Below are 11095 nucleotides of genomic sequence, written 5' to 3'. Positions count from 1 at the left end.
ATACTCATGTCAATATTTGAAAAACAATTGTTTGATGATTAATCAGGTTTTTCAGGTTAAGAGGAGCAGCTCCTCTAATGAGCCAGGTTTACCCTGACTTTTAGAATCCAACATGTCCACTATAACTCCAAAAAGAATCAACTTCATTTACATTTCCATTTAGCAGATGCTTTTATCCAAAGCAACTTACAAGTGAGGAACAAGGCAGCAAGAATGTAAGTCAAGGAGAAAAATGAGAAAGAGCAGAAAGGTATTTTTTTTAAAAATAGATTTAAGTGCATACGAAGATGTAGAAGAGTTCTGTTTTCAGCAGTTTTTGAATATTGGGAGTGAGTTTGCTGAGCGTGCAGAGTTTGGTAGCTCGTTCCACCATCGTGGGATCATTGTGCTGCAGAGTTTTGCTTGGTGTCTTCTGTGCGGCGCTGGCACCAACAGACGTCATTCGTTGGCAGACCACAGCAGACGGGAAGGATTGTAGACTTGAATGAGTGAGTTGAGATAAGCAGGAGATGTTGAGTTAACCACCCTGTGAGCAAGAGACAGAGCTTTGAACCTGATGCGAGCAGCTACAGGAAGCCAGTGCAGAGACCTGAACAGTGGTGTGACATGGTTCTTTTTGGCTGATTATAAATGAGGTGAGCTGCTGACTTCAATGACCTTTGGATAATTGAGCTTCATTTATTTACACTTACTTTATTACATGTACATGTAAAATGTATGTTTATATTTTACAGAAGACACATGTAAGTTATGTAGATGTAGAAACATTCCATATTCAGATGTGACTAAATTGGTAAACACAGTATCTTATATTGTAATAGCAGTAATCAACAGCAACATGGGTAAATTCCATTTCAACAAATCCAACTTTTCAATATCTTTCCCATTCTTTGAACCATTTATCACTGAAATAAAGTAGAACACTATATCAAATCCATTTAGCTGTTGTTAAACAAAAACTCCCATCAAATAACTGACGTTTTTTAAAAGATGTTCAGCCAAATCTAAACTTTGATGTCTCTGCAATACTGTTGATTTACTTGGAATTATTTATCCCTTTTCTTTTCACCCGTACATTACTTTGACACTTGGTGGATGTTTGCCAAGGTATTTTTTATGACCTAGCCTCTACGTTTATATGTAAAAGGCGTGTAGTTGTATTTCATGGCTGTCTGAATTGTTTGGTATCATACTGTTCACAATAAATTGTCAATAAAGGGTAAAAAGATATCAGAATGAAAAGCTTCTCATGTTACTGCGTGGACTCCATGAAATGCTAGTAGTAACATGTTAAGCACAGTTAGGAAAGGTGAGCTAAGCGTTTTCATGCTGACATCTAATGCACAATAAGTGTTGTGAATATTTTCACAAATTTAGTTTTTGAATGGCTGTCTCAAATTTTGAAGGGGCAAGATGACCATGATGACCATCTGCTGGAGACTTTGTGAATTGCATTTGAGGACTTCAATTCAAAATAGTTCAGGGCTTCCAATCTCACAGCACCTAAGGCTACAAATAGCAACATCTCAAAAACTACACACACACTACACAGAACACGGTGAACAGCTGCCTCATGATGAAATGCTTCCCATATTACAGAATTCCCCAGGTGCTTTCACTTCTAAAAACTTCAGGGCCTCTAATTTCACGGCGGCGAAGGCTGCGAGCAGCTATAGCCGCTGGCTTTCAGCAATCAAATGCATTTAGGAAATGCCCATTCTAGTTAATTCATGAGATTCTGTTTAAACGATTTCAATTTGCAAGGTAACTAAAGCTTCAGATACCTGGAGTGAAGGTAAACGTACAACATTTTTCCTGTTTTTACAATTTAGACAGTCATATAAAGTAATTATTACGAGTAGACCCACTTCAAACTCAGGCTAACGATTCGCCACACCTGGCATCTTCTTTGAAAAGAGAAAGACCCTGAGATGGAGACGCGGCGATGCGCTTCGCTTTAGCAAAGCTGAGAAACAAACAAACACACATATTCATGGCCAGCACTCAGTCCTCACCCAGATCTCTTCTCTAAAACATAACACAAAATTCAAAAAGTCTAATCAAGCACAGATATCACCTTCGTGTGGTTTACTCCAGTACATATCCATCTGGGACCGGGACTGCTACTGATGCTGATGCCGCTGGTGCCGCTGCCGCCGCCGCCGCTCGTCTTCTTCTTCTTCTTCTTCTTCTTCTTCGGACCTGCTTACTGCTGCCACTGGTGGCTGGAGTAATTGTGTGTCTGTCGCCACACCGTTGACCAGAAGAGGAGAAGCAGGACACGGGTCACTGTCTCACTAAAGTCGGGTAAATTCTCCCTATAACCTGAAAACATAGGCCCGTGTTTATCTACCATGAAAAACGCAGACGGGTTCAGTCACGTCGTCGCTGTTTTCATTGGGATAACTTGCCATTAACACTTGCGTAACTAGCTAGCTGTCGCTGTTAGCTTGTAGCTAGCTGCACAGGTCAGGTGAGCTAGCGTTAGCCTAGCATGGCTACTTGGCAGAACAGGTGTTGAGACAAAGTGTGTCTCTGCTTCAGATAGAGTTTCCGTGTCCCGTGGTCACTTTGGGGACCGGTGAGGTGCAGCAGCTCGGGCTTGGTGTCAGCCTCACGCTTCTCTCAGGATCAGGTGGACGTAGGTGGTTAAGACTTGAGGTAACGTGAAACCGTAATTAGATCGTGGGAGAAACACGTCGACAGGGGAACAAACATCGACGTAACACCGGGTGTAGTGACCTCAGGGTCGGTTGTTGTGACTGTTTGCTGGATTAAACATTACAGTGGTGAGTTTGTTCCAGTGCAGTTTGACTTGAGTATTTTTAATGTCCGGTTTATGCATGTGAAGCTTTAGTTACTCAGCAGAGTTTACAGTTGCTTTTCATTCACACACTGATGGCCGCTGCCATGCACGGTGTCATTTGTGCACAGTACTTCTGCTCCTGGAACTGATGCTTTGTTGCAGTATTTCTACCATTGTAACAGTGATTACGTGTTAAATGAGAACTATAAACTTGGTGCTTTTGGTGCTAAAAGGTTTGACCTGTAATCACAAGTTGTGGCAGTTGCATAAACTTGAATTAAATATGAAACCTAATTTCTTTTACAGACTAACTTCCATCATGGCATTAAGAAGCGCTGTGTGTCGTCTCTTGGTCAAGCCCCAGAGATGTGCCCTCATCTCAGCTTCCAGAGCTCAGGGAACTGCAGTAGCGGCCACACGGGGTAAGTACAATGACACCTGCAGCCCCCAGCAGTGCAGTTAGTAGCATTCATGTTTCATCGTCACGTCATGAAAAAAATGCATGTCAGAAACTGAGCAGAAGTCTTGCACAGAAACAAAAAGTGTTTTTACTTGGTTACTACCAGCAGATGATTGCTACCAGGAACCTGCTCACAATAAGCAAAGAAACTTCACTGATGTGCTTTTAATGCTTCAAGTTTCACAAACCAAACATAAAGCTAAGTTATGTAAGAACCAGACTTCAGCTGATGAAAATAACTAGGTGAATTCTTGCCTTTTGGTTTGTTACCATTTCTTTCATTGTTATCACCACGTGCCATTTATGACCCCTGAAAAGGCTTTAGGACCAAGAGGTGAATAATTTATGGACACAAGACAGGTTAAAAAAAACTTTTGATTGAGGTAGGAAGTGACCAGCTGGCAAAAAGATTGAAACCACCCAGGCCAGTCACACAAAGGGCAGCCAGACCAGGGCACTTCCCCTAAAACTAAACTAGCAGCGAAACCGACCCTAACAGAAAGAAAACTACCCAAACAGAAGAACTCAGTCCATCTCACCAAAAGAGAGACAACTAAAAAGAAAAACCCTCGCTGGCTGGGAGGACGAACCAATTCCAGCTGCACCTCCCCAGAAAACAGCACATCTCACTGCACATTGAGTTCTGCAATTCAGAAAAGCAAAATGATTTACAAATACTATGTTTTTTTTTCTTAAAGGGTTTAGATTTCATAGTAGTTGTGCTATAACTGAAAATAAGATTTTTAGACTTAACTACACCCGAAGGAAAATAGACAAAATCCAGATTAGAAGTCAGGTTCAGCTTAATCCTGCAACAGTGATGAAACAAAGTTTGATCGTGTTCACATTTATGCACAAATAAAGAGAGAATTCTAAAGGGTTCAGAAACTTTTAAGCACCACTACATGTCCTCATGTTGAACACAGTAAAAAGCCACAGAAGAAATCCTTTCATCATGTTTCTGATTTTTGTTTCCACAGGATCAGAGAACACTGAGCAGAAGTCTAAAGCACGTAGGTGTTGATGGCTGCTGGTTTTTGAATTTTCAAACTGAAGCATTTAATGTTGGTTTAATTTGTCCTCACTTGTTCCTTCTCTACATGTCTGACAGCAAAGGTCCAGTTCAACTGGCGTGATGCCCTGGACCTGGAGGGCCAGCTGACGGAGGAGGAGATCATGATCAGAGACTCCTTCCGGACCTACTGCCAAGAGAAACTCATGCCTCGCATCCTGATGGCAAACAGAAACGAAGGTGAGAAACTCATTTTCTCCCATTTTCTCTGACTCCTTCCTTCATTCATGTCATAATTTATCCTGCAGCTGAAATCATGTTTCTGTGTTTAATACCTTTGGGTACAAAAGTTTGCATCCAATTATTTTGAAAAGGGAAGTGGTTTTTGTCATAACATATTTATTTTACATTAAGCTAGTGCAAAGGTTAGTTTATCAATTACGATGCAAACTTTTGCACTGATATCATTTGTATTATTTTGCTATAACTTTTTATACAGTCCTTGACCATTCTTCCATTCATTCTTGTTATTGAGATGGTAGGTTGAGGGTTAAGTTTGCAAGTCCACTGTACTGTAAGGTGATGCATGAACTTCAGTTAATTACGGATCAACACTTGTACGAGCTAATTAGGCATAAAATATTATGTTAGTTTTCCTTTCTATGACATTCTTTGCACACAACTGTATGTAGATTGATGTTAATACTACCAACGAAATGTAGCTCCTCTCATTGAACCTTGGTGTTTTTAGTGTTTCACAGGGACATCGTGTCAGAGATGGGAGAGCTGGGGGTGCTGGGCCCAACCATTAAAGGTCAGTGTGCACGTTTTACTACCTTCCTCTGACAGTAAATCAATGTTTGCTCTAAATGGACTTTGGTTATTTGCAGTTTAGGTCTGTGACACTTTGTTTTTTGACACATTTCCAGGTTTATCACTGACTGTTTTACTTTATTAACTTTCATTCATTTAATGCTTTACATGAGTGGTGGAACATAACTGAGTACATTTAAATTTTTATGGGCACAGTGTGACAACTTTAGATGGGAAAAACATAAATGATTTATTACCTTTACAAAACTAATGAGCTCCACCTCAACCAAGCTCAACAACAAAATGCTACTTATGGAATAATGTATGGCTAATACTAAGCCAGTAATATATAACATTTTACGTGAAAAACTAATTATAGTTCAGTAGATTCACTCTCTTGTAACCATCTGAAAGTAACTCCTCTTCCTTCAATGTGAAGGTTACGGCTGCGCTGGAACGACCTACGTGGCCTATGGTCTGATCGCCAGAGAAGTGGAGAGAGTGGACAGCAGCTACCGCTCGGTTATGAGCGTCCAGTCGTCGCTGGTGATGCACCCGATTTACGCCTACGGCACCGAGGAGCAGAAGCAGAAGTACCTACCCAAGCTGGGTAAGTTTCCCTGCTGTCAGACACTTGACCTGTTTAGACTCTACACACTGGAGTTGGGTATTTTGTTGTTGAACACGTCCCCCCCTGTCTGTCCCAGCTCGTGGAGAGATGCTGGGTTGCTTTGGGTTGACAGAGCCGAACCACGGCAGCGACCCTGGCAGCATGGAAACCAGAGCCAAATACAATCCGTCCAGTCGCACCTACACCCTGACCGGCTCCAAGACCTGGTGAGTTGTGGAAATCTACAGAAAACTGAACCACTCTTACCCCTTTTCATCCAACATGAACTTGGTGCTAGTGCTGAACTGGTACTAGAGCCGGTTCAAGGCCAGTTCAACCTGGGAGCCTGTTAAGAGTCGCACTGCTTTTTATCACAGATTCACATCTTTACATCACTGTATACGTCAACACTGCTGCTTAGCACAGCTGCAGCATCTCTTTACAAATGTTGCTCCCGATTTTGAGCCTACGTTAGCATCCAAACACCACTGGTTAAGGAGTTTTGGGTCCTGATTGCTTTGCACTGTGATTGTGTTCTGACGTGAACAATAATTAGTGTAACGCAACAACGCTGAACTTATGATACGTAAGGTAATATTAGCCCCCATTAGCCTTTAGCTTACTAGCATCAACTCTGCTGGTGTTGATCACATTACTGTTAGCTAATAAATGAGCGGATGGAACCAGTTCTTTCGCTGTCGGAATGCAAAGTGCTGGTTGTAGAGCAGGAACTGGCTCGGTGGAAATGTGGTAACTGTTGCTACAGCAAGTACTCAGATCTTGTGGATGTAATTTTACAGTGGAAAGAAAAGTGAGGAGGTCTGAATACTTAATGTAACCACTGTATATTATCCCTTTGTGATATTTTAACTTAATGCAGATCTTAATAGATCATAGAGTTAATCTGATCAAAAACGTCTCCATGAGCCAAAGAACCACAAGTGGGCTGTGTCTGATCACCAGTTACCTGCTTTAATGTTTTCTGTTCTGACCAATCTGCTCACAAAGAAACTCTTACTACATTTTTTAGTATAAATAAATAAACCTATTACTATACAGTAACGATTTATAACTATATATTGTAAAATAGTTCAGTTGTTTTCGTTAGTTGACGTTTTTTGTTGTCACAGGGTTCAAGCTGTCCAACATGTCCATCCACATCTGTCCACATGGTGGCACCGCACAGTTAAAAGACATTTGATTAGTGCAAACATGCACCCAACGGATTTTTTAACTCATGTAGTTTTCAAACCTATTTTTGATGCTGTTAGAGTTTTTAAAATCCTCGACTAAATTGTGATATAGTTAAATTCAAATTGTTTTGTAAGTGAGAAACTTTTATATATAAGGTTTTTAAAAGAACCTAATTTTTATAATTAAGTCATTGTGATAAGGTTAAAGATACTCGTTGCTCTTCTTCTTTGATCAGGGAGCATATTCTTTGGATTAATTGAAGTTGTACATATTTGGCCCATAATGCCATAACCTCAGAATATCATTTCACTTCTAATGTAATCATTCATACACGAATTCTGAAATATATTGCAACGAAACATTTTTTATACATTAATTAATGCACCTGTAAAACACTAATATATATATATATATATGAAAACACTATATTAAAATTTAATTATTAGTGCTTATTATCGTACTTGAGCAAGTTCACTGGTAAGTAGCACCTCATATATATTAATCCTTCTGAAGAAATGATGATGTCATATGTCGTATTTCACTTGTCTATTGTAGATTTGTTACATGTAAAGGGATTTTGTTTCTTTTAATTTCAATGACTGCGGCTTAGAGCTTATGACAATCAAAAACTCAGTATTTTATAAATATTGGACCCACACCAGCAGATGAATTGGCCTGGAATCATCACCGACTGTGGAAACTTTCCACTGGACTTCAAACATCTTGCATTCTGTGCCTCTGTTCTTTTGCTTCAGGCCTCTGGGATGAAATATTTTGCTTTACATGTCATGAATCTAGAATCTATAAGTTTCAGTTTTTGAATCATATTTACCAAAAAAATCTACATTTTTAAGGTGCACTGGCGTTTTTATTAAAAAAACTGAGTGTACTCATTGATTCCTTTCCCTTCCCTTCAATTTCAGGATCACCAACTCCCCCGAGGCAGATGTTGCCATTGTCTGGGCCAAATGTGACAATGGGAAAGTGCGAGGCTTCATCCTGGAGCGTGGGATGAAGGGGCTCTCCACGCCAAAGATTGAAGGGAAGTTCTCCCTCAGAGCATCCGCCACTGGTATGATCCTCATGGACGAAGTGGAGGTCCCGGAGGAGAACCTGCTGCCCAAAGTCTCCGGGCTCGGGGTGAGCGAAGAGAAACCCTTTAAGTTGCTTTAATAATCTGCTAAAGAAGTGACATTCTTCTCCTTTGTCGCCTCCAGGGTCCTTTCGGCTGCTTGAACAACGCCCGTTATGGGATAGCATGGGGCTCTCTGGGTGCTGCAGAGTTCTGTTTCCACACAGCTCGTCAGTACACACTCGACAGGTCGGACGTCACGAACTACACAAAAGAGACGTTGGTAATGACGTCGTGGCGAATTTGAGTTTTTGTTAACACGGTGTTGCTGTTTTGTGACCCAGACTCCAGTTCGGCGTCCCACTGGCAAGAAATCAGCTGATGCAGAAGAAGATGGCCGACATGTTAACAGAGATCACCATCGGCCTGCAGTCCTGCCTGCAGCTGGGGAGACTGATGGACGAGAAAAAGTACGTTGTTACAGTGTGGTGTCCCCCATCTCCCAGAAACGGCTCAGTATCTCCTCTCTGAGAAACCAGAAATGCTGTTTTGTTCCCAGAGCGGCTCCAGAGATGATCTCCATGCTGAAGAGAAACTGTTGCGGTAAGTCCCTGGACATCGCCCGGCAGGCCAGAGACATGCTGGGAGGAAACGGCATCTCGGACGAGTATCACGTCATCCGCCACGTCCTGAACCTGGAGGCCGTCAACACGTACGAAGGTGAGGAGGAAGAGGAGGGCGATGGAGCACGTACAGGATTATCTAGTTGGGCTGGGGATAGTTTGTTTGATCTGTCTGACTGAGGTTAAAGTGACTTCATGGGAAACTGTCACACACTTTATGGGGATTGATTCCAGTGTGTGTGAGTGTGTTTCGCAGAGCAGATCATGTAACACTGTGTGACATGTGTCTGCTCCTCCTCAGGTACTCATGACATCCACGCTCTGATCCTGGGTAGAGCCATCACGGGTCTGCAGTCCTTCACTGTGGACAACTAGAACCCAGCACCACCAGCACGTCCTCTGCAACAAGACGGGTTCCGCAGGTCGTCTGTGCGACAGCAGTGTTTGTTTCCTCTCAGGTCTGAACATGGAGCGAGTTCATCTGAGAGAAACCGGTGTGAAATGTAATTTAGTGGATTTTAAAGAAGCTATTTTTCTACTCAGAGCCACAACAACGTAGCAGAGATTCTTTTTTTTTTTTAGTTTCCCAAATGTAAAGATCATATTCAGTGTATAATATGAGGTCAAGCTCCAGATTTGCTGCTGGTAACTGATGTGTGCAAATATATGTTTTAATAAAAAAAATCTCCCGACTTGTAACCACGACTCAGTTATGCAGACGATGCCACTGTATGATGTGTCAACCTAAAGATCATTGTTGGGTTTATTTTGCTAAATACTTTACTTTATGCTGCACTTTACTGTATCTGACACTAATACTGAATGTCTGATGTCAGAGATGTAACTCAGAACTGTAAAGAAATAAATGCAGTTTTAATAATTGTCTGAAGAGTCATGAAGCTGGAAATGTTAAACCAACATTTATTCTCATTTTACTGAAGTAAAGTAATAATGTCAAACAGAAACAACGTAATACGCGTTAATACAAAAGTTCACGAAAAAAACAAAAAGGCACAACTCATGTAAAAGTTCAAGTACAAGCCCAGAACAGTATTTGAGTGCAAGTATATTAGGTACATGCTGTAATACATGTCCATCATAAAATCAATCAAAAAAGTTCAACGCTTGTTAAACGTAATTGAAAGCACTTAATGGGGAAATTGAAATTGTGTCTCTTGTCCTCTCTCGTGTTTGACAACCTTCAACCTGCTCTGAATGATTATCTCAGAGCTCAGTCCAGACTTTCTTCCTTTTCTCGTCTAACTGTCAGAAGACACAAATGTATGACTCTAAATTTCAGACCACAAAGGTCTGATTGATGAGACTGAGACATTCGTCCTCCTGTCAGAGTGACTGTTGTGTTCCTGTCACCTCCCTGACCAAGGTCCTCTGATGATGGGGTGGGGGGGACACACCATCTCCAGCCACTTAGAACCGTCTGAATGAGGAACCAGCACGTTGTCCTTTCGTTTCGTGGGCATGTGTGGCTGTGACCAATAGGAGCCTGAGTGGACTGTGTGTGACACCGACAGTCTGATACTGTGGATGGTTTTCGTCCAAAAGGTTCTGATCCAGGATTCTATGAATGAGACGTTTGTCGGTCAGGGACGTCTTCAGTTTTACAGTAACATGGACAGAAATGTGATCATTGAACCTGGTCTCATACCTGCTGGGGACAGGTGGTTTTCCTGTGAATGTCCCGTAAGCTGATTAAAGAAAAACAGGAAGTGAAAGAAAACGTCAGTGTCCTTGATTCACATCATCTGCCAATAAAACTGTATAGTTTGTGGCTTTGACAGAAAAGTCAAAGCTTATCAAAAGGATCAAGGTGCGGTTTCTTTGGGCATCACCCCTCCCCTCCCCTCCCCTCCTCCCTCTGACTTTCCACCACCGCTCCATCAGCCGGATCAAATGGAAACAACTTGACTCGACTTCTCGGTAAAGTGCAGGAATTAAAGGCTCAGCGCCAACGGGAGCGCGTTGGAGGATCTGTCGCAGACTCCCAGTCCAGCTTCAGGACTCTGTGGACTCTGTGAACTCTGAGGACTCGCTCAGTCAGACGCTGAAGTTTGGAGTTAAATGCAGTTTGTTGATTCGCATCTCTTCGGATTCATCTGCGCGTGATCGCGTTTGGATGACGCTCCGTGTTCCAGAGAACAGAAATTCAGCTGTGATCATGAATTTCATCAGCGTCAACTCCACCGCGGACGCGCTGTCTTTAACCGAGCCTCTGTACAAACAGTACCAGCCCCCGGTGAAGGAGCTCATCCCCCTGCCGAAGGGGGTCCTCTACATGCTCATGGCTGCTCTGGTGGTGCTCGGTGTTGCCTACGCGATTGTTGGCCACCTCATCAAGGACCTGGCCGTCGACATAGCAGGTGCTTCCCTCACTCTGACACTGTGGCTTAGATTAAATGAGCTTCTCTGCGCCTTTATTCCTTATTTCCAGGACAACGTCTCTGCTATGGAAGTGCAGCCACTTCCTCGGCTCACAGAGACGCAGCT

General features: G+C 42.3%; 1 protein-coding gene across 2 annotated transcripts; it reads left to right on the top strand.

The window, feature by feature from the left end:
* The first annotated feature begins 2170 nt into the window (after nt 1-2170).
* On the top strand, nt 2171-9473 carry gcdhb (glutaryl-CoA dehydrogenase b). Of its 2 annotated transcripts, none has more exons than XM_067477681.1 (12): nt 2171-2307; nt 3113-3228; nt 4247-4279; nt 4378-4518; nt 5030-5092; nt 5531-5701; nt 5799-5928; nt 7819-8035; nt 8113-8216; nt 8312-8437; nt 8527-8687; nt 8892-9473. In XM_067477681.1, the coding sequence occupies exons 2-12, from the start codon at nt 3126-3128 to the stop codon at nt 8963-8965; spliced, it is 1323 nt and encodes a 440-aa protein (XP_067333782.1). In that variant the 5' UTR covers nt 2171-2307; nt 3113-3125; the 3' UTR covers nt 8966-9473. The 2 variants fall into 2 exon arrangements, with proteins under 2 accessions (XP_067333782.1, XP_067333783.1); XM_067477682.1 differs by lacking the exon at nt 2171-2307 and adding an exon at nt 2651-2789.
* Nucleotides 9474-11095: the final 1622 nt, after the last annotated feature.

The sequence above is a fragment of the Channa argus genome, chromosome 15 (assembly GCF_033026475.1).
Source record: "Channa argus isolate prfri chromosome 15, Channa argus male v1.0, whole genome shotgun sequence".
NCBI lineage: Eukaryota > Metazoa > Chordata > Actinopteri > Anabantiformes > Channidae > Channa > Channa argus.
Note: the sequence above shows the minus strand (reverse complement) of the source record. Positions and strands in the feature narration are given on the sequence as shown.

Bases quoted from the DNA above. Each gene is read 5' to 3' on its own strand.
- gcdhb (XM_067477681.1), top strand. From the start codon at position 3,126: ATGGCATTAAGAAGCGCTGTGTGTCGTCTCTTGGTCAAGCCCCAGAGA. The intron at 5,702-5,798 runs GTAAGTTTCCCT...TGTCTGTCCCAG, and splicing joins GAAGTACCTACCCAAGCTGG to CTCGTGGAGAGATGCTGGGT. The intron at 8,217-8,311 runs GTCGGACGTCAC...TTTGTGACCCAG, and splicing joins CGTCAGTACACACTCGACAG to ACTCCAGTTCGGCGTCCCAC.